General features: G+C 39.2%; 3 protein-coding genes across 6 annotated transcripts in view; 2 read left to right on the top strand and 1 right to left on the bottom strand.

Moving 5' to 3' along the window:
• Positions 1-23501, top strand: part of LOC120415333 (calcium-transporting ATPase type 2C member 1) — a 109886-nt gene that overhangs the window by 80930 nt on the left and 5455 nt on the right. For 3 of the 4 annotated variants that reach the window (XM_039576822.2, XM_039576819.2, XM_039576821.2), the window contains exons 2-8: positions 11060-11312; positions 11392-11548; positions 17383-17650; positions 17708-17945; positions 18006-18821; positions 22606-22921; positions 22991-23441. In XM_039576822.2, coding sequence (XP_039432756.1) covers positions 11102-11312; positions 11392-11548; positions 17383-17650; positions 17708-17945; positions 18006-18821; positions 22606-22921; positions 22991-23441 — 2457 coding nt within the window. In that variant the 5' untranslated portion in view covers positions 11060-11101. Of the gene's footprint in view, positions 1-10734; positions 10927-11059; positions 11313-11391; positions 11549-17382; positions 17651-17707; positions 17946-18005; positions 18822-22605; positions 22922-22990; positions 23442-23501 lie in introns of those variants that run through there. The other variant, XM_039576820.2, reaches the window with a different exon arrangement.
• LOC120415335 (mantle protein-like) lies at positions 19807-20639 on the bottom strand. Its single transcript, XM_039576823.2, has 2 exons — positions 20521-20639; positions 19807-20459 (listed from the first exon to the last, which is right to left on the bottom strand). The coding sequence occupies exons 1-2, from the start codon at positions 20527-20529 to the stop codon at positions 19914-19916; spliced, it is 555 nt and encodes a 184-aa protein (XP_039432757.1). The 5' UTR covers positions 20530-20639; the 3' UTR covers positions 19807-19913.
• On the top strand, positions 20702-21703 carry LOC128093135 (uncharacterized). Its single transcript, XM_052708949.1, has 2 exons — positions 20702-20837; positions 20896-21703. The coding sequence occupies exons 1-2, from the start codon at positions 20829-20831 to the stop codon at positions 21490-21492; spliced, it is 606 nt and encodes a 201-aa protein (XP_052564909.1). The 5' UTR covers positions 20702-20828; the 3' UTR covers positions 21493-21703.

Genomic DNA, 23501 nt, shown 5'->3' with positions numbered 1-23501 from the left:
TCTCTATGAAGTCGACTTCCGCCTCTATATGGCACCGACCACACAAGGTTTAAAGACCGTCTGGAGTGTGGTTATGTCAACTCCGCCGTCTTCGTCGTCGCCGGATGTTCATTGAATATCGAAGGTCCGAGGTTTCGAGAGAATATTACATCGGCGGCCATGATTTTCCAGTGCAATGAGTGTGCTTGACTGTATCTATACAGACAGATGAATTAGTTTGAATGTTTTGTTTGCATTAAGGATGCTCGGCTCGGGGGGCTTATCTTCCGCTGGGCAGTCGGTTGTCCTCGGTTGACCTTTGCACGGTTTCCCGGTCCCGGTCCCCGCCTAAGTGGGATGTGACCGGCAAGCAATTTAATTATACTGTTCTCACCCTGCTCCTCCTCCTCCTTGATGTCCCACAATCTGAAGCAACAGAAAGGAGCGACCCATTTAGTCCGAGATTCTGCTCCCTGCCCTTACTGAGCACGGTATAGATTCGTTTTCACAGGGCTTAAGGTTGCTCCCTCGCATTTTATCAATTATGCAAACAAAAGCAGCAGCCAAACACAATTTATGGCCGGGGAAAGGACGGACGGCGACCATCTTTTGGTGGCGGTGCCAATTAAAGCTTTGTTTTAATTTAGTTTTGTTTATTCTTTCACCTCGCCTTTTCGGTCGATCCCATAATTTTCCAAACCGACAATAACAACGAAAGAGAGAAATGGTTCTTTATCAACTTAAAACTTTGTTAAGAAATCAGTTTGTTTTACATTTGCTTCAAACAGCCCTAAATTTTCTTTGCTAAAAAGAATCTATAGAAAAAAAAACTCCTTTGAAGGTTAATGTAACTTTTAAATTCCAAATAACAAGTATTTTTTCCTTTACAAACATTTCGTATTGTCAAAATCAGATCATGAAAAATGCCGATTTACAACTGTAATAATAATAATGTATTGAAATTTGATGCTCAGTACTTTAAATCTATTTTGCTAGTTGTTAAAAGAGTTTTAAATTGACTTATTTTAAGACCAAATCCCAATTTTAGCCTTTTCCAGATAAAAATTATCGAATTTTAGAATTGTTTGCTAAATTTGATTCACGCTTTTCCGGAGAATTAATGTTAGGAATAATGTTCAAGGGGAAGCATTTAGGGAGAACCAAGGCACCAATTGGCGCCCACCGCAAGCCGGAAGGATTCGCGCGGCCGCAATTCTAAAAAAAAGGGGATCGTTCATCAACTACGCAGAATGCCGCAAACTTCCGTCAAAAGCATTCCGTTGACTGGGCGCGTCGTCGTGGGGGAAAAGTTCCGGCCGTGGCGGCCTGGCCGGAAGAAAAAGTTTTTCCCCTTGGTTGGATCGCACGCTCTGAATAGGGGACACGACACCAACCGGGGCAAACCCGGGAAACCCGGTATATAAGCAAACAACAAAGCTCTGTCCTTCTCCTTCTTCTTCTCACCGGTGCCATCCAGTCAGCATCCCGCAAGGCACCGGCCCCGAGCCAACCAGCAATTGTACCCTCTGGCCACGTTGTGATAAATGCTCCACCGGATTAAATTATAAAAATTTCATTATGACCACCCCTTTCCCTCACCCCCCTCGTCAAGTCGGAATTGTCTGCCGGATGCTGGTGTGGTGTGCAGTGAACTTTTGCATTCATTGGCCCCTGGACCAGGCTCCGGCAGAGTTCCAGACGTGGTTGAAAAGGGTGAGGACAGTTATGATTGTTGGCCCTAGTTGCGCCACTATTACTATTTATGGCGGCAATGTGGGTTCGGTCTAGAGTTAATTAATGCACTCTCGCTGTTTCGCGCAATCTTCTGGAATGGGGAAGAGCTTTTTTTCACTCCTGTAGTATCTTTTGATGGGGCTTCTTTTAAGACTGGACCAATTTCCATCAGGTGCAGCGTCAGAGTTTCAGCGATGGTTCTTCGAAGTGTTCTGTGATATTTTATATTTCAACTTAATTTATTAAGTTTTGTTTTCGTACCGTCATTATGGAAATAATTTATTTCAAAGATTTTTCAAATATCTTAAAATTTAGTTCAGTGACCATCAATTAAGTGTCCATGTAGTTTATGGATGGTATCTAATGAAATTCAAATGATTCTCAACAGAGATATCCCCTGCAATTTCGTTTCAGTAGAGGGCTCGTTAGAAACACATTCCTTGACTATTGATGAACCAAATTTGTTGCATTTCAAATGTTAATAATTTGACAATTTGAAAAAAAAAAAGTTGAATTTTTGATGGTTCACGATTAGGGTGTTTCAGAACAGGGATATTTTAACAATTTTGCTTCTCTTGTATAAAGTTGTTAGGCATGCCAATCCAAGCAACTTTGTCGAAGACACCCAGATTTTATCTCGCAATCAACGCCTTCTACGACTTTTTTATCATTATCGTTATGAGAGGTTATGAGCTTTAAATGAAAACTTAACACTTTGATGTGTGAATGTGTGAATGAGCAATCCTTTGTCAGCTCACATGGAATCGGAAAGTTGCCCCATCCCCTCGTCGCTTTCCTTGAAACTTTGTTTTAGGAGTTTATTTTGGTCCCTGATCACGAATCCGATCGAATTTTCGATATCTCGTGACGGTACGAATCCTTTAATTTTTCTAGATTTTTATTAAGACAAGTTTCTCATTGAGTTGTAGCTCGAAACCGTGAAGAGATAGAAATTTGATGTCAAAAAGGCTTTTGTGTAAAATTAGGCGCTAAATTTGATGGCGTATTTAAAATTTAAAAAAAACCTATTTCTTTAAAAAAAAATTCACTGTCAAAATCGTGATACAGCCGAAAGCCTTATGGCCTATCTACAAGCACTTAACTTAGAAAATTTCACTTAGCTTAGGAGTTTGAATCAATGGAAATGAATCTGATCTTCTACAATGAAAAGGAATAAAATTAGAAACTTGACGTATGGTTTGGAAAATTTCAAAATCTACGGTAAGTTGACGTTTCCATATCAAAGGTAAACAAACAACTGCATAGCAACGTATATCAGCCCAGCAAATTTTCTAAGTTGATTGTGGATGACGGCCGTAAGTTGTGTACATTTTCTAAGTTTTACTTTACTTAACTATTCTAAGCTAAGTGATTGTGATAGGCCATTAGCAAAATTTCACTTCGGATAATCGAAACTCCGGATAGTTTAATCACGAAAAAAAAAATTCGCTGTCCTATTTTTTATTGTTGAGAGTATGATCCCTAAACTACTCTAACATGATTTAGATTTTTTTTATTCCAAGACGGCGACCAAAATCAAATTATTCGCTCTACAGCTTTGCTTTGGCGTTCTCGATTGCGAGATTCCTACTCGAAACTAGGTGTCCGAAGGCTTGATTGTTGAGGCAATTGCAAACCTCTTTTTACACCTAAGCTTCCATCCACCCCGGGATTCGAACTGACGACCTTTGGATTGTGAGTCCAACTGCCTACCAGCGACTCCACCAGGACAGGACCCAGAGAGACGACTCCTACACCTGGACTGAGCTATCGACCTAACCTTTTTAGGTTAGTCCGGGGCCAACATTTACTTCCCGTCCGACGGAAGGCGTGATCAGACAAATCTCGTCTCAAAATTTGCCACCGGGACCTTCTGGGATCGAACCCAGGCCGACTGGGTGAGAGGCAATCACGCTTACCCCTACACCACGGTCCCCGGTGGCGACCAAAATGGTGGTGCTGAAATATAGAAAAATGCATTTTTTTATTTTAAACGTCAATTAACCATTCAAATTTTACTAAAATAGAGTCGCAGAACTCGAATTTTTTGTTAAAAGTATGAAAATAAAAAAAACGAAAAATTTTTTTTGTTCATGATTCGATTATCCGAAGTCCTATACAAACCTTCGGATAATGGAAACTTCAGATAATCGAGGCTTCGGATAATCGAGCCTGTACTGTACATGTAATTTTATGCGAAATTAATGTACTTTTCGAATCTCTTTGTATTTTTTATGTAGAGAAAAAAATCATTTTTAAATTAGGCTGGTACAAATATTTTTGAATGTTTTTTCGTCCCTTTCGGTTTTTACCCCCGGTTTTTTATCATCAAAATTTCAATGGAAATTTAAGTGCATTCTTCTGCGTAAAGAAATATTATTACTATGTTTGGGTTTACTGAATTATTGAAATTTCGATGTACAATACCGCAAAAAGTTTTTTTTTCGCTAATTTTTAGTTTTCGTCAAATCTTACATTTTTTAAAATAATGATTGCTTTTTAAAACACCTTTTTTATTCAAATTTAGAGACTATGGCTTGTGATTTGAACTTTATATTTTTTTTGTTGCCCCCATATATTGGAATGTGTTGCCCCTATTCGCAGAAATGTCCTATATGAATTTTGAGTTGATGACAAAGTCTGTTTCTAAAGCATGCAAACTTTTAAGGAAAAACCGCAAAAGTTAGTACAGGGCGAATTCGTTGATTCGGCTTTCGAATGTTAGCTAATTCGAATGCTCGCTAATTAAAACGTATTCGAATTGAAAGTCACTCAACCGTCAAAACTGATGTTGACGTTTCAACACCATTGTTCGACAATATCGTGCCTTCCATTTCATTAGGGCACAAAACTTTTGTAAACAAGAATATATCCCTCTCACACCTTATTCAAGCTGTTATTTGAGTGAAAGGGGTACACTGTTTTTACACAAGTTTTGTGTCCTTTTAAAATGTTAGGCTCCTTATATCCGATAATATCCGAAAACGTGGTTTCTACAGCCTGGGAGCATGTTGATAGCTCCCATACAAACTGAGCGTGTCCCGTTTTGTGGGCCTAAGATGGCGGCCATCGATATTATCTAGCCAAACTTTTGAAAATGGCGAATAGTTTAAATATAGTGTTTCCCTTGTTTTGGTTTAAAACGACAAAGTAAGCATTCTGGAATCATTTTCTTTCAAATATTAGTCTAGAACAGTTGAAGTGAGCGTGCCGCAAAAGCCGTCACGAAAAAAAAGTTTCCTATGCAAATTTTGAGTTTCGCATTTGATGGGCGGACTCCGACGAGGCCCACTTGCCATCTGTCGGTGAATACGCGCAACTCACGAAAACTGTCATCTTAGGTTCCGGTTGGGTTTCTAGCTTTTGACAGCTGTCAGACGTTCCAATTAGCGAATTTGGATTCGTTCATTCGAATGCAGTTCCATTCAAATTAGAGAATTCGCTCTGTACATTGTTCTAGAAATAACACCTCATTTTTCACAACATTCTAATCACGGAACTTATGTACACATTTTCCGTTTCCATTTAGCTAAAGGTACTGAAATGTCATCGCAAGATGTTTTTTTTTTCTTTCCAAAAAATATATTGCTTTGACCAAATCTGTGCTAATACAAATTGCCCAGACAAAAAACTATAAAATATTCATAAGCTTACATTTTCCACTAATCAAAAGTAGCGCTGCAAAAAGCAGCAAAAGCGTCGTTTAACTCCAAGTTTGTCGCCGACGATCTCGGGTAGAAGCGCGCGGTTTTTCCTTTTTTTCTGTTGTGGTTTTTCCGCTGCGAGAAGAAGGGAAAAGTCAACCTTTCGCTCCCACTTGGAGCCTAACGAAGCGTAAATCTCGAGTGGCACCAATTGTGAACACTATACTATTTAATGTTGGGTTCTGGAAAAAGGTGCGGGAGGAGTGAAATTCTATGTTGCTGGAGACAAAGGTAGCGCGGAAAACTGGGAAAACCTGGAAAGCGGAATAAAACACCGGATTATTTACATTCTTTTCGGGAAGAATGCTTTGAGTTGGTTTGGATGATTTATTTTTTTACGGTTTTGGGGAGGGAAAAAAGTGCGGAGAAAATGGACCTTGCTTTCGCTACTTTGAAAGGGGAGGACAAACAGAAACCCCGTGGGTTGGCCAGAAGAAAAAAAACTCAATTCCAAAAAAGCTGTTAAGAATTTTCCATAAATTAATAACATTCGTGAAATATAGTCTTTCCTAGATTTATTCTAGAGTACATTTTCAACACAACCTATGAGTCATGGGTTTCCTATGCAGATAGGACCTTTCGAAAATTTAATCTAGAATTAGTCTCATAATAAAAAAAATAGTTTTATAAAACTTCAACTTTATTGCAGTTTAAGGTCTTCATTAAAATAATAAATAAAAACTAGACATTTAGACTCAATAATATAACTGAGTGTAGTGTCTTCAGAGGACAATTCACAAAGATGGCATAATTTGTACGCACCTTTCCGAGTGTAGCACAAAAGATGACACTTTTTCTTTTTTGCGGGGAGTTTGTTTGCTTCGAAGTAATTTTAATAATTAACTTGGGATTGGGATGTTGGGACGCTTCAACGCATAAATTATCATTAGTAGCACCTTTTCACTCTTCGACAGAAGTGGAAAGAAATTTTCCAACAAGATTATTTCAAGTTCGATAAACAGTTTGAATTTTCGTTAATGTCAACTCGAATTCTTCTCACAGGATACAGGAAACAGGAAGTCAATAAAATCATCCAACTTTGTGTGCCCACAAAGTCTCACTAAATAGCTGGAAGGGGAACTATCTCTGCTGCACTAAATACTGCCAAGAGAGACCAAATAAAATCAACTACAAACATGATGAAAGTTGTATCGTTGCGTTGCGTGCAGAGCAGAAGCAGAGGAAAATTCGTGTGTATGTGCAAAGACGATTCGAGGTGATGAGAGCAAAGTACTCTTTTGGGAGGCAAGGCGGGGGAAAAAAGTTTTGGGCGGTTTTTACTCCTTCTCCTGCTCCGACTTTGGGTTTTTTTTTATCTGAGTCTAGCGTGCAAGAGACCCTTTGCTTATCAGTTGCAAAACATACACCCTTCATCAAGTGAATATCTGGGTTTGTGGTTTTGGGTGTTCGGTCAAATTGAAAACCATGCATTTGGCACCCATGAGCTGTAGTTAGTTGATTGGGATGGTCAAGAGGATGTGTAAAAGTTGATCAATATATAAGTTTACAGCACCCCCTTTTTCCTAACAGATATAACTACTAACATAATCGTTTCTTTTTCAGCTTCACTAACTTTCAATAACCAGATGACAATAATTTATTTAACCCTTGTTTGCATGACCGGCCGCTTGAATTACTTGAGTCATTTAATTTTATATTAAATAATTTAGGTTAAGTTTACTCCAATAAATCATTCGTTGTTCCTAATTAGAGGTTATCTTTATCAACACATTCTAATCCCAAGCAAAATCTAAAAATCAGTACAGATCAAAAAATACCAATGATTGTCGTCTTTCAAAGTTTGAACAGTCAAGTATTTTGTCTTTTTTTAGATTTATGATGATTTGTCAATTTTTAGTTAAAATCATTCAATCGGTAAAATTTCATTTTTTGAATGTTGTGGTTTAGATTCTAACGATGTCTCTCCTTTTATGTGTTATGCAGAGATAATTTCATGATAGTTTAACTATTAGCTTCAAGGTTATCTTCTTTGAAATAGATAAAAAACACATAAGTATCAATTTAAAAAAAAAAGTTTGTTCGCTCTTCCAGCTGTTTCTTCGGACACTTTAAAAACGCGAATAAAACGAACAAAGCTGCGCGAACACTAAAACAACTTTATTCCGTTCTAAAAGACGCGTTGTTACCCGGTTGGTAGTTTATTGGGATCTGAATAATACTAATTCTGCTGCTGCTGTTGAGGGTCCCGCGATCGAGTACGATCGGGGAGAGAAATGCGATTTCGCTCCTGCGAGCAATAATCAGCTGTCCAGAAGGGACAGAAGGACTGCAGTTTGCCTGCGCTAGAGTAAGAGAGTGCGATCTGTGGATCACGTTTGTGCCCTATCAGCAATCCTCCTTCTCGTGTACAAACAAAGTTTTAAAGAGAAACATCTTTTTATGCGGAGGCGTTACGCTTTTCGTTTCGTTTTTTTTTCTAAACCATGCAATATAGAGTTTTGTAGATCTGAACAAAACCTACAAATTGCATTATTCCTGGGAAATCGACAAATTGGAAAAACGTAAGAGGTTTCTCTGTACTTTTTAAATCTTTTAAACAGTCATTTAAAATATGTTTTTGCAATTCCGTCCTGAAACTACTCACTTTTCCTGTCATTCTTGAACGACGAAATAGCCTACTTTTCTGTACCAAAAATAACAGAATCGAATAGCAACACTTTTCAAAATAAATGCTGAAAAGTTCTACTTTTCAGCACTCAAATGGCTGCTGAAAAGTTGAACTTTTCAGCACTTGTTTCGAAAAGTAACACTTTTCAACATTTTTTTGATTTAAACAATTTATTGATCAAATACATGAAAATTTGACTTAAAATTTCACTCAGTGTGCGTTTTTTGGAATTGCAAAAAATGTTGTATGGAACTCATTGCAAAACTTGATTTTTTTTTCAGCACTCTTCGTATTTATCCAACTCGGTGAACCTCGTTGGATAAATGTACGACTCGTGCTGAAAAAATCCTCTTTTTGCAACTTGTTGCATAAACTACTATTTAAATATTACCTGTTTGAAAAATTCCGAAAAAAGGTCGATGCGAAAAAAGAAATAAAAAAAACGCTGATTTGACATATTAATATTTTTTTTATGTTTTTAGTCCTTTTAAAATGTTAAGCTTGATTTTGAATTTTGAGAGTAATTTTATTCTAAATAGTTTAATTCAAATTCAAAAAGAAACTTTAAAAATGTTTCAAAAATTTTGCTGAACAATATCTATTAACAGACTAATTTGGATAACATAATCAACATGTTCTAGAAATAATCTAAAAATACTTTTGTCCACCACTTTTTATACAAAACAAAGCAAAGCAAAGCTTTTGAATTAATTACTTTTTACTTGGACTTTAACTCGGGAAATTTTCATTCTTTTAAGCAAATATTTAACTAACTTAATTTTCCAATGTTAGAAGAGGTCAAGGATAACTTTTTGAAGGGTAAAAACTCTTATTTTTGACTTTTTCAACGGTTGGGCTAGATTTTAAAATTTCAACATTATATTCATTGAAAAGAGCAGAAAATGTTCCTAGAGTTTCCTTTTTAACATTCAAATCGATCCAGAGCAATTCTCAGAGATTTCGGTCATTCATTTTTTTTTTGTTTTTTTAATCCGGCTAAAACTTTTTTGGTGCCTTCGCTATGCCCAAAGAAGGCATTTTGCATCATTAGTTTGTCCATATAATTTTCCATACAAATTTGGCAGCTGTCCATACAAAAATGATATGTGAAAATTCAAAAATCTGTATCTTTTGAAGGATTTTTTTGAACGATTTGGTGTCTTCGGCAAAGTTGTAGGTATAGATATGGACTACACTGAAAAAAAATGATACACGGTAAAAAAAATTGGTTATTTTTATTTTCACTTTTTGTCACTAAAACTTGATTTGCATGAAAAAACACTATTTTTCATTTTTTTTATTTTCTGATATGTTTTAGAGGACATAAAATGCCAACTTTTCAGAAATTTTCAGAATAGGCAAAAAATCTCTGACCGAGTTATAATTTTTTGAATCAATACATTTTTTATATCGAAATATTGGTCGCAAAAAATTTTCAACTTAATTTTTCGATGTAAAATCGAATTTTCAATCAAAAAGAACTTTAGTGAAATTATGGCAAAGTGCACCGTTTTCATGTTATAGCCATTTTTAGGTAACTTTTTTCAAAATAGTAGCAGTTATTAGTGCTCATGTTTGCCCACTTTTGAAAAAAATATTTTTGAAGAGCTGAGAAAATTCTCTATATTTTGCTTTTTTGAACTTTGTTGGTACGACCCTTTGTTGCTGAGATATTGCCATGCAAAGGTTTAAAAACAGGAAAATTGATGTTATCTTAGTCTCACCCAAACAAACCACAATTTTCTAATATATGTCGATATCTCAGCAACTAATGGTCCGATTTACAATGTTAAAATATGAAACATTCGTGAAATTTAGAATTTTTTTAGAAAACAGTATTTTCTAAAAAAAATAAATCAAGACAAACATTTCAAAAGGACCAAACATTCAACATTACGCCCCTTTGAAATGTTAGTTTTTCTGAAAAGTCCCAAACATAACCTCCAGCTTTGCCGAAGACATCAAATCGGTTAGAAAATCTTCTCTCAAGATACATACTCTCAAGATAATGCCAAAAAAACAAGAGAAAACTTATTCCTTTAAAAGCGAGGAAAAACATATTTTTGCGGTTTTAAAAAAAACAAAAAAAATGCTCCTTTTTAACACGTCATAACATCGTTTTTGTTTAGTCACCCTCACTACTTTTCAAGTGAAAACGACGCCGTGGAATCGCCAGAAATAATCAACCGCGCTCATCACACCACACTCTTCGCCCTAATCGTACCTCGAAATCTACTGATAGGGAATAAAAATAATAATTTCAAACCCCACCAGACAGACAGCCCGCAAACGCGAACTAAATTTGATATTGATTAGGATCTCTCGCGGTCATTACGTAAGTGAATGTACTGCACGTAAACGAGTTTGCGATTCAAGTTCATTACCAACTTTGAGCCCGAGGTGAGGACTGCTTTGATCGATTTAGAGTAAAATTTCTTATCTTTTGTGATATGTTTAAACCGAAATGCGGTGCAATAACCCTACTTTTAATGGAACTATTGTCGTGTTTTTTTTTGTGTGTGCTCTTACTCTCTTCTCCACGTCACAAAACATTTCAAACTGTTGAAGATGATCCATCTATCACACAACTATAGTGAGAGCACGTTTGCGGTCTTCGAATCGGTATCATTCCCAACAACTCTCGTTTATTTATTATTTTTTTTTCGTAGTTCATCTTCACTTTGACGAGTTTTTCCCGATCATTAGTGCATCGCGAGACTTCGTTTACTGCGGGTCGTAAAATGGTTTTGAGATAAGTTTAGACTAACTAACTAACTAACTATGACCAAGTCGGTCGAAGCTGATAGTAATCCGGCGAGCGGACGATTGCTTGCTAGGATGTTGAGTTCCTACCGGACATTCACTCTGGGACCGGCTAAGGTCAGCAAATTGCGGTAGTCCTGGGTGTTGATAACCTATGTTATTCTTGAACAACGAATGATTTGTTTTGCAAACCTTAAGGTCGAGCAACCAACAGTTCTAACCGCAACTTCGTCTTATCTTCTCTCTTCAGGGTGAGGTCAGTTCCACCGGCGATCCGGAAGAGGACAAAGAGATGCTGCTGTCGACGGCGGAGGCGTCCACCTACTCGGCCCAGGAGGTCGCGGCCCGGCTGCGGGTGGACGTCCGGACCGGACTGCGATGGGCCGAGGCCAACAGCCGGTCAAAGATCGTCGGCTACAACGAGCTAAACGCCCTCGATGAAGAGCCGACGTGGATGAAGTACGTGCAGCAGTTCAAAAACCCGCTCATTCTGCTGCTGTTGGGTAAGTTCGAAGTCTCTTGCGTTGTCACCACAGTCTGTTATCAACGAAACTGATGAGTTGCGTCCACATTAATTTGTAGGTTCGGCGGTGGTGAGCGCGGCGATGCGGCAGTTTGACGATGCCATCAGCATTACGATAGCGATCATTATCGTCGTCACGGTCGCGTTCATCCAGGAGTACCGCTCGGAGAAGAGCTTGGAGGAGCTGAAGAAGCTGGTGCCGCCGGAATGTCACTGGTGAGTGTTGTTGATTTTGCTGCGCAAGTTGAACTCTTTTCTTCGAGTTGCGTGAAACTTTTTCCTAAGGGGTAATTTTTTACCCTGGTCACGAATCCCAGCTCCATTTTTCGATGTCTTGTGACGGAGGGGTGGTACGACCCTTTCCATTTTTAAACAAGCTGAAAAAGAAGTGTTTTTCCCAGTAATTTTCAGGCTGCAAATGATGATGAGATGGAAATTCGGTGTCAAAGGGAATTCAGAATTCTGAAAAGGCCTTCTTCATCGAAAAGAACACATAAATAGTTCCAAAAATTCTGCTAGTTTTCGATACCTGACTGTACAATTTTTTGGGGCATGTAATATTCAGGGAAATTTAAGATAGAAAGAAGGGTAGTTTTTTTTTAATTTAGAACAAAAAAATTATTTTAAGATTTCGTGTTTTTTTTTCTAATTTTGCAAGGTTATTTTTAAGAATATAACAATGTTCTACAAAGTTGTAGAATAGACAATCACACAAATTTTCATGCATAAACATTAAACACATAAGAGCAGTTCTCTACGAAATCGATCTTTTTTTTAATTTTAATTTTTGTATTTTTTAATCCGGCTGAAACTTTTTTGGTTCCTTCGGTACGCCCAAAGAAGCCATTTTGCATCATTAGTTTGTCCATATAATTTTCCATACAAATTTGGCAGCTGTCCATTAGGGTGCCCACGGGTCCCCCACAGACCGTTATTATAAATAAAAAATATCCACCCAAACCAATGATTGGACATGGTTCCTGGGACCATTCTGCACCTCTGGGCCGAGTTTCAAAATATTTGCCGGCAGAAATTTTGAATACGGTCAGTTTTAGTGTTTCGTGTAGAAATTAAGGGGAAATCACATGTAAAATGCGTAGAAAAAGATCAAAGTTTCAATATTTTAACTCCAAAACATTACTGATCATGGTTTTAAATTGTATTAACTTGTAGCAGAATGATATAAAAACGATTTACAGCACTGACTTAGCCGGATTAAGCCGAAGTTAAGTGACTTAAGTATATTATTTACAAGGTTATACCTTAATATTAAAAAAAACTCCTACATCAAGAAATTTAAAGTCAAGGAAAACTAGATAGCACAAAAATAACTTAAAATGGGGTGACTTTGTGCCAAGGGGTGACATTGTACCAATAAATGCATAAAGATTTCTTTGACAAGCTTGAATTTTGTGTTAATTTATTTACTTGTAGACGGATTAATTTGGTCTATTTATGTTCCCACAAAGCAATTTGATGATATTGCTACGCAAATCTGCTTATTCTGTTTGAATAAAGCCTGTTGATTTAAAATTTAATTAATTAAATAAATTTAAAATCTCCTGGAATCCTCCAAATTTGAAAATTATGCTCACGTTTTTCAGTTCTGAATCAATTCCTTCTGAAATTAAATAAATCAATCAAAATATTAGGGAAACAAATTTTGTGACGTGGCAAGTTTGTGACATAGCAATTAGAATAAAATTGTTCTTTTTTGTTTTAAAACGTTTACAAATTTCAATCTTACGAATGAAATCCGGAGAGTACTCCAGCTATCATTTAGCTCATCTATTTTTGTGGTCCTGAGTAATGACTATACTTAGCAAAAGTTTAATGGCACAACTTCCCACAGGATTAATATTTCAAACCAACCAATTATTTTTCAACATTGCAGTTATCGTCATAAAATAAAAAAAATAAAATAAAATAACTTTTTATAATTGAATAAAATAATGTTGATACACTCATAGTTAGGATTCAATAAAACATATTATTGATCATCAAGAACGTTCACTAATAATGTATTCATCAAAACAAATCCTACTTCTGCCCAATGTAAAAACACAATCGATCTTTTAACAAGCTTGGCATATCTTATGAAAACATGAAAATAGTACAGTTAAATATCAAATCAAATCAAATTGTTCGCTCTACAACATTACCAACCAAACTGGGGTGAGAGGCAACCACGTTTAACACTCTAACACCGAACCCGATATAGTCAAGTATGTATAGGCGATGTAAGTTTTCAATGTGACTTGTGTCCTAAAACTCTTGTCGGGGTCAAACGGTAAGGCTTATGAAACTAAAGCTTTATCTATTTTATCTATTTTTTTAGTGTTTCGTACTTATTGAACTTTTTATGTCAGAGGACATAATCTAAGAACAATATTTGCAACGATTATACTTTGCAATTCAAGCTTATCGAACTTGGTGTTAAGCTATCTGGCTATTATAAAATCGTAAAATTTGGCACAATGTCACCCCTTGGCTCAAAGTCACCCCATTTTAAGTTATTTTTGTGCTATCTAGTGAACCTTGACTTTAAATTCCTTAATGTAGGGGTTTTTTTTTTAATATTAAGGTGTAAACTTGTAAATAATATACTTAAGTCACTTAACTTAGGCTTAATCCGGCCAAGTCAGTGCTGTTAATCGTTTTTATATCATTCTGCTACATGTTAATAGAATTTAAAACCATGACCAGTAATGTTTTGGAATTAAAACATTGAAACTTTGATCTTTTTCTACGCATTTTACATGTGATTTCCCCTTAATTTCTACTCGAAACACTAAAACTGACCGTATTCGAAATTTCTGCCGGCAAATATTTTGAAACTCGGCCCAGAGGTGTAGAATGGTCCCAGGAACCATGTCCAATCATTGGTTTGGGTGGAAATTTTTTATTTATAATAACGGTCTGTGGGGGACCCGTGGTGCCCACAAAAAATGACCCCCTGCTCCACAAGCGGAAAACGGTTTTTAGGGTTATTTTAAGCATCTGTGTAAATTTTGAGCGAAATTGGATAATATCAACCCATTGATACCCGAGCCTAAAGTTGGTGAAAAAAATGTTTTTCATACAAAAATGACTTTTTAAAATCGCTAATAACTTTTCAGGATCGAAATTTACAGCTTTGGTATGTTCTACAAAGTTGTAGAGCATTAAATTTTCAATAAGAATCTCACTTTTGGGAATATTTGGATGGAAGTAGCGCACCATGCAGACCAAACCGTAAGAAACTTGGGTTTTCCATACATTTTTTTCGATTTTTCCCATACAAACTTCACCTCCGAGTATCAATGGGTAAATGTTGACCAATATTGCTAATATTTGGCCTAGAGTCCTAAAATAGGTCAAGGAACAATATTCAGCTTGTGGAGCGAGGTTTTGAATAAAAGTCTCATATTCTGGGCACCCTACTGTCCAGTCCATACAAAAATGATGTATGAAAATTCAAAAATCTGTATCTTTGGAAGGAATTTTTCGATCGACTTGGTGTCTTCGGCAAAGTTGTAGGTATGGATATGGACTACACTTTAAAAAAATGATACACGGTAAAAAAAAATTGGTGATTTTTTATTTAACTTTTTGTCACTAAAACTTGATTTGCAAAAAAAAAACAATTTTTTTATATGTTTCAGAGGACATCAAATGCCAACTTTTCAGAAATTTCCAGGTTGTGCCAAAAATCTTTGAGCGAATTATGAATTTTTGAACCAGTACTGATTTTTTCAAAAAATCGAAATATCGGTCGCAAAAATGTGTAAACTCATTTTCCAATGTAAAATCAAACTTGCAATCAAAAAGTACTTTAGTGAAATTTTGATAAAGTGCACCGTTTTCAAGTTAAACCCATTTTCAGGTGACTTTTTTGAAAATAGTCGCAGTTTTTCATTTTTTTAAATTAGTGCCCACTTTAAAAAAAAAATATTTTTGAAAAGCTGAGAAAATTCTCTATATTTTGCTTTTTTGAAATTTGTTGATACGACCCTTAGTTGCTGAGATATTGCTATGTGTTTGCGCACATAAGAACGTCTGTTGATCCTGTCGCACTTTCTTTCCCGGTAAATACAAATTTAAACACTCAGATTACAGATAACAAAACTGGTTACAACAAAACGAATTTATTCGCGTCAACTTGGCTCTATTTTGCAGTAAATTAACTGTTCTGACCTGCTCTGAGGTCTGTCAGGGAATGAGAATGTTCTGAGGTGGTTTTCCTACAAGAAAATGTACGGTCAGGACAAGTTCACTGACCTTTTCGTCCTGTTTGTGTTCTGTTATTTACAAATATGTGTGTGTTTACATGTAACGTAGAGTGGGAAAACTAGACAACATAAACTGTGGCAAAAACTACACGAACACAGTACAGTACAGAAGTTTCTGACTAGAATCATCGTCTTGTGTGTAAACACTATGTAAAACGTTTAAAAACAGGAAAATTGATGTTTTCTAAGTCTCACCCAAACAACACACCATTTTCTAATGTCCGATTTTCAATGTTAAAATATGAAACATTCGTGAAATTATCCGATCTTTTCGAAAAAAACATTTTAAAAGGGTCAAACATTCAATATTACGCTCTTTTGAAATGTTAGTCTTGGTAATTGTGTAATTGAAAGACACAACTTTAGAACTGAAGATTTTTTTTTACTATTTTTCCTAAAAAGCCATCTTTCATTTGCTTCCAGACAACTAAAATCGGTTAAAATGCCGCCAAGTTTCGATTTTCATTAAAAAACGTGTTTTTACGAAAATTCACGAAAATTGCCATTTTTGAGACCACCCTAACACGGCGAAGGTCACCGTAAAACAGGTCTGATTATTTTGGCCAAGGAACCCCGACTCAAATTTTGAGCCCGATCGGAGGACTTTTTTCATCATGCTATTTTTCCTGGGGAATTGATGTATATGTCTACGGTATCCCGATTTTTAAGCGAAGATGGCGTTACGATTCGTGCACGCCCGAAGTGTCAAAATCGCTCAGTGGTACCAACATTAGAAAAAAAAGTGTGGCGTGCACCATTCGTAACGCCATCTTCGCTTAAAAATCGGGATAACTTTGTAGAACACGTGGCGAGACAATTTTTCACAAGTTTCTTTTTTTGTATTGAAAATCTGATCGATGGTTTCCTAGTTATCATCGATTTGAAGTAGAAGTTCAATTGATTCAATTGATGTTCATTTTTTTGTAATTTTCATTTTCTGTAAGCCTAGGCCACGTTATTGTAGAGAATTGTAGAGAATGTTCTCAGCTTTTCGGATACATAGAAACCTCTTTCTTACGCTTTTTATTTCGTCGATTTCTCTAAAACCGTAGATTATTTTTGAAAGCTTCAAGAAGCGGTTTGTAGTTCTAAACAAAACCTTCAATTTTTTTTAAAGATTGCAAAAATGTTACGTCGAAAAACGAAAACGAAACTATTGGCACTACGCCCCCCGGGGCATGGCCTTCCTCTAACGTGGGATTTCTGCTCCAGCGCCTCTGACGAGACAGGAGAAACCGGGACCGACGTTTTACTTCACCATCCGATAGAAGCTCAGTGGATAAGGCGGGAATCGAACCCGCGTCTCATAGCATCATCGGGATCGGCAGCCGAAGCCGCTACCCCTGCGCCACGAGACGTCGTTCCAGAGAAATCGACAAATTAAGTACAATACTTAAAAAAATTAAAAAGTTTTAAATTAAAAAAATTGACATAGGGACGTGGCGTTACATCGTGCTGCCATCTGGTTTTTTTAAGCGCAAGAGTGGAAAAGTGCTGAGTCATCGTCTAAAAATAGACGGCGTCCTATCTCGCCCAGCAAAATGAAGTCGATAAAGTAGTCGGTTTCTATGAGAAAAAGTGGAAAACGTGGTCTAAAAATAGCGACGCCATCCCCCTATTAACAAATTAAACAGAAATCAAAAATTCAAATTCAAAAACCTAAGGATTGAAAAAAATAGTTACAGTTCCTATTCGATATCGAAGTCAAAATTACAAAATTCCCAGAATCCATACTCGCATAAAATATTAAAATCACATCTCGTTTATATTTTTTTCCAGTTTGCGCGAAGGCCGGCTGGAGACGTTCCTCGCGCGGAACCTCGTTCCCGGGGACATCGTGTATCTGAACGTGGGCGACCGCGTGCCGGCGGACATCCGGGTGTTTGAGGCGTACGACCTGTCGATCGACGAGTCCAGCTTCACCGGTGAAACCGAGCCCGCTCGCAAGAGCATGGAGGTGGTGCTGAACGCAAACAACACCAAGAACCACTCCAGCATGAAGAACATCGCCTTCATGGGAACGCTCGTGCGGTGCGGGAATGGAAAGGTAATGGGTTCGATCCGCGTTGAAGTAGAAATTTACTAATTAAGCTTTGTTCTGCAGGGTATTGTGGTGAGCACCGCCGAGAAGAGCGAGTTCGGTGAGGTGTTCAAGATGATGCAGGCGGAGGAAGCGCCCAAGACGCCGCTGCAAAAGTCGATGGACATTTTGGGGGCGCAGCTCAGCTTCTACTCGTTCTGCATCATCGGAGCGATCATGCTGCTGGGTTGGATCCAGGCCAAACCGTTGGTGGAAATGTTCACCATCAGTGTGAGCTTGGCCGTGGCTGCTATTCCGGAAGGTGAGTTTGGTTAACTTCAAGGAATGCGGACAACTAGTCATAACGATCTCCTTCTTTCAGGACTCCCCATCGTGGTCACCGTCACGCTGGCTCTCGGCGTCATGCGAATGGCCAAGCGGAACTGCATCGTCAAGAAGCTCCCAACAGTGGAAACCCTGGGCTGCGTAACGGTCATCTGTTCGGACAAAACTGGAACAATCACCAAGAACGAAATGACCGTCACCGTCATCATCACCTCGGATGGGTACATGGCCGACGTAACCGGGGCCGGATATAATGACAACGGCGAGATTCACATCCGGGACTGCAACAGCATGGAAAACGCCAAACGAAGCATCAACCAGCTGCTGGAAGCCGGCGTAGTCTGCAACAATGCCATCATCCAAAACGACACCCTGCTCGGACAACCAACTGAAGGTGCTCTCCTCGCCGTCGCCATGAAGAACGGCCAATACTCCGCCGCGGACAACTTTCTCCGGATACAGGAGTACCCGTTCAGCTCGGAGCAGAAAATGATGGCCGTCAAGGCCGTCCCCAAGTACTCCAACAACAAGGAGGAAATCTACTTCGTCAAGGGTGCTATCGAGATGGTACTCCCACAGTGCACCAAGTTCTGGTACGGCGGCCAAGCCATCACCCTGAGCAAGCAAAACGAGGCCGAGTTCCTCCAGGAAGCGTACGAAATTGGACGCAAGGGACTTCGGGTGCTGGCGATCGCCAAGGGATCATCGTTCCAGGATCTTGTGTACATGGGACTGGTCGGCATAACCGATCCGCCGCGGCCACTGGTGCGTGAGTCGATCGAGATGCTGCGGGCCAGCGGAGTGCTGGTCAAGATGGTGACCGGAGACGCGCAGGAGACGGCGATGGCGATTGGTGAGTCAATTTGATCAATGTTTAATCTAAAAAGATTAGTTTTATTCATGGCATTAACTGTCAGTTTTTCTGACAAAAACCGTGAACCTTTTACCCATTGATTCCAACATTCTTTAAGAAATTCGAAGATTTCTTTACTCTTGCAAATGTTGGTTAACCTGGAACCGGTTTCCGAATACCAGAAGAACAGCCGACTTGACTATTTTGATGAAACCCTATCATGTTGCATATCAAACTTCATGTTAATAAAAGATAAGACAATCCATGGTCATCATGCCGTTGTGGTCTGACCCACCCTTGCCACTCCAGAACCGGTTAGCAGTGACCACTTCCGGAATATGTTTCAGCGAAATATTTGCAGTTTTTCAATTTATAAAAAATGGGGACCATGAGTGACCATTTCCAAAAACATGTATTTTTGAAAAGTTCAAAAAAATTGCTATTAAATTTTCTAAGAAACATTGAAGAGTGAACCTCTGGTTGCTGAGATAAGCAATCTAAAAACTGCTGTCCTTGTTTCTATTGAAGTGTAGATTATCACCAATTAATATTTTTGAGCTAATTCTATGACTTTTAGCTTAAAAATATAGCCAATATAATGAAAACATAGATTTTATGACTGTTTAAAAAAATTCCCGGGATTTCAAAAATATTTTTCCCGTTTCCCGGGAAATTCAAAACCCGGAAAAATTGGAGACGCCCTACCAGTCTGCAACCCGCTAAGATCACCATCTCCATGCGAATGCGAATGCGAAATCAAATGCACTCAAGTCGTTTTGAACACTGGCAGCAAAACTTTTGATTAATTTCAATATTTTTATCTTTTTTAAATTGAAAGGTCTATTTTAAGACATCACACGCAAAGTTTCTATCACCGGATATATGACCAATCAAATATTTGAACCTGTAACCAAGTCTTCCATCACACGGTCTATGTGAATTTTCGCGCTGGTCGTTAAAAACGCGAAAACTTGATTTACAGCTTCTGACAGATATTTGTCAATATAGTTTCGAGATAATCAACTTTTGGAGATTCAACAAAAATAATCATTTTTTGTAAATTTTCATACACGATCAGTCATTTATTGCTTCTTATCCAAGAAACTTCTTAAAGTTCAGCAAGTGGCCAAACTTGGACGGGTGCTCTTTCACATCCTCGGTAATGACCGGCACATGAATCGGGATCTTCACCGGGTGCGTCACCGGCTCGTACACATCCTTGTACACGATCTCCTCCACCGGGACTTCCTTCACCACCTTGACCACCTTCACGTGGGGAATCTCCTTAATGACCGGCACCTCCCGAATCAGCTCGACCTCCCGGATAACCTCAACCGGAACCTCAACTCGCTTGTGGATGATCCGCTCGACGGGCACCTCCCGGACGACTTCCACATCACGGAACACCTTGACTTCGTTCTCCACTGGGACGTGCTTGATCACCTCGACGTCCTTCGTGTGCTCGATCACGTTCTCCACCGGAACTCGCTTGATCACCGGCACCTTGACCTCTTTGACGGGGGAAATCTTCTTCTCGATGTGCTTGATGTCGAGCTCGGGGACCGGGATCGGAACGGGGACGTTGATGGGGTAGATTTTGGCTTCACATGCCAGCACGATGGCGAAGATTGCAAGAATCTGGGGAGAAAGAGTTTGGTTGAAGAATTTGTGTTACGATGTTTGTTTGCGAAGGACTTACCACCCTCATTATCACTAGATTATGACTGTTGGAACCTTCGATGGGAAAGTATGGACTGAAACTGATACCTGCTTTCTTTGAAGTGGTCGCTTTTATAGCACCATTGCCAAAATTACCTTTCCCTATTCCGAAGGTGCCGAAAGCGAACTCAACCAGTTTATGCGACGTTATTGGAGGGTACCTTTTACATCACGAACTTGGTTCGTTGCTCGTTACATTTCTATTTTGCTATATAAAGTGGGAAAGAGGCTTGTTTAGCATTACTTGCATCAACGCATTCAAGCGATCTACACATTCAAGTGACAATCATGAAAGTGGTAAGCAAACAAACTTCTCGTACAACTTGTTCCATTCTAACCCAACTCCTCCATCCAGCTCATTGTTCTCTGCACCCTGGCGGTGACAATCGCCCAAGCCACCAAACTCCCCGTCGTTGTCCCGGTGCCAACGATCAAGAAGGTTTCGATTCCGGTCGTCAAGCTCGATCTCGTTAAGGGTGACACGATCGTCAAGCATGTTCCGGAAACGATCATCCAGGAAGTCCCCGTTGACAAGCACGTCGAGGTGAAGCGACCCGTTGAGGTGATCAAGCACGTCCCCGTAACGAAGGAAGTGATCGTCGAGCGTCCCGTCGAGGTGATCAAGGAAGTCCCGATCGAGAAGGTCATCATCGACAAGGTCGAGGTGCCGTACGAGGTCATCAAGCACGTGGAAAAGATCCGCCACGTGCCGGTCGAGAAGCACGTCGAAGTGATCAAGCAGGTCGAGGTGATCCGGCAGGTGCCGTACAAGAAGTATGTCTTCAAGAAGGTGCCCTCGAAGATCAACTTCCAGGTGCCCGATATCGTGAAGGTTCCGTACCACATTGCGGCACCGCCGGCGGAGACGACGACCGATAAGGTTGAGGGCGGGTACTTTGACAAGATCCACAGTTCGATTGGGATGGTCAAGAAGTTGCTGCACCATGAATAAGTGTGATGTTTATAGGATTGTCAAATTGAAAGTGGAAACGTAGAATAAAGATAATTTATTTCAAAAACTATTGGTTATTATATTGTCTGTCGGACTTTTTAAACACTTTCAGTCGCACTATTCCTTTTCCTTTATTTACTCATTTCAAGTTTGGACTTCACCGTAGAATTCGCTTTTCTGGTTCTGATTCAAATCTAGTACATTAGAAAGGTCTTCGATCTCTAAAATGATGCTTTTGTGCTCTTCAGTAGAAATCACCTTAACTCTATCAATTAAAAATCTGCCCGCAGGTTTTGAAATCATGGTGGTGTCAATTACTGGCTTTCAGTAAATAACCAACCTGCGAACATTCTTTTTATCTTTGGGAATGTGTTTAGGATTTCCTCCTTGATTGCGGGATCTCCTAACTGGGACCGACTAAAACTGTGGCACAGGAACGTGAAAACTTGTCTTCACTTCGTTGTTCTTCAATTCTTCAATAGAGAGATTTGGGAATCATCATGCTGCTACCCTTTGATGATTAGGCAGGATGTCCAGGTGGATTTCAATTCGTCTATTTCTTTTGTGATTCGGTTCCAGAATCATCTTAGTCAGTTTGTTTTAGGGTGCCTAAAACTTGAGTTTCAAGTTTGGTGTCACTTTTTACATACGTCAATACAAATTTATATGTTTTTTTGAATGCCTTCTTCGATCGATCTCTGTCAACAAGTTACTATTTATACTTCAATTTCACTTTTTACGTTGGTATTCTTCCTAACGTCTGACGCATAGTTGACAGCTGTCATCAGATATTGGAAGAGGTATGCGGATACTAGACAGTTTAATTTTTGCTGAGGGTGTCTACTTAATTCTTAACTACTATAATTTGACCCCTCCCACTAACATTTACACACAAGATCCTCTGTAATTATTAAGTCAAATGTAATTACAAAAGCCGACTCGGTCCTAACCAGGTCCCAGTACCGAAAAGGACCTAATAAAAATAATTTTATGGAAAAAAATACTATAATTTGAACTTTGTTCTATAACATTAAGAATGATATTCTCAACAGTAAAAACTTTTTTAGATCACAGACTTTAATAACAAAATAACAAAAACAATCATCCCCACAGCCTCCAAGATCGGGCTGGACATCGTGCACATGCAGGCCATGTCCGGCCACGACATCGACCAGCTGAGCGAGCTGCAGCTGGAGAAGGTCATCAACACGGTGTCGGTGTTCTACCGCGTGACGCCCAAGCACAAGCTGTCGATCGTGAAGGCCCTGCAGCAAAACGGACACATCGTCGGCATGACCGGCGACGGAGTGAATGACGGGGTTGCGCTCAAGCGGGCCGACATCGGGATTGCCATGGGGAAAAATGGGACGGACGTTTGTAAGGAGGCGGCCGATATGATCCTGGTGGATGATGATTTCCACACCATCATGTAAGGAAGAGGGGAGAGGGATTGTTAGTATGGGGTGAGGTTTTAAGGTTATGTTTATTGTTTTTGCAGTGCTGCCATCGAAGAAGGCAAGGGCATCTTCTACAACATCCGGAACTTTGTCCGCTTTCAGTTGAGTACCTCGATCGCGGCCCTCTCGCTGATTGCGCTGTCCACGTTGATGGGCATTTCGAACCCGTTGAACGCCATGCAGATCCTATGGATCAACATCATAATGGACGGTCCGCCGGCGCAGTCGCTCGGTGTGGAACCCGTCGATCAGGACGTGCTCAAGCAGAAACCTCGCAACGTTAAACAGCCCATGATCTCCAAGTCGCTGATCATCAACGTGCTCCTGTCGGCCGGCATCATCATTCTGGGAACGCTGTGGGTGTTCCAGCGTGAGATGGCCGACGGAACCGGGGTTACGAGCCGAGATACCACCATGACCTTCACCTGTTTCGTCCTGTTTGACATGTGGAACGCGCTGAGCTGTCGATCGCAGACCAAGAGCGTTTTTCAGGTTAGACTTGGTAAATGATCATAACCTAACGATCAAGCCTGACACCTTCTCTCCTTCCAG

This window comes from Culex pipiens, chromosome 2, assembly GCF_016801865.2.
Source record: "Culex pipiens pallens isolate TS chromosome 2, TS_CPP_V2, whole genome shotgun sequence".
NCBI classification, from domain to species: Eukaryota; Metazoa; Arthropoda; class Insecta; order Diptera; family Culicidae; genus Culex; species Culex pipiens.
Note: the sequence above shows the minus strand (reverse complement) of the source record. Positions and strands in the feature narration are given on the sequence as shown.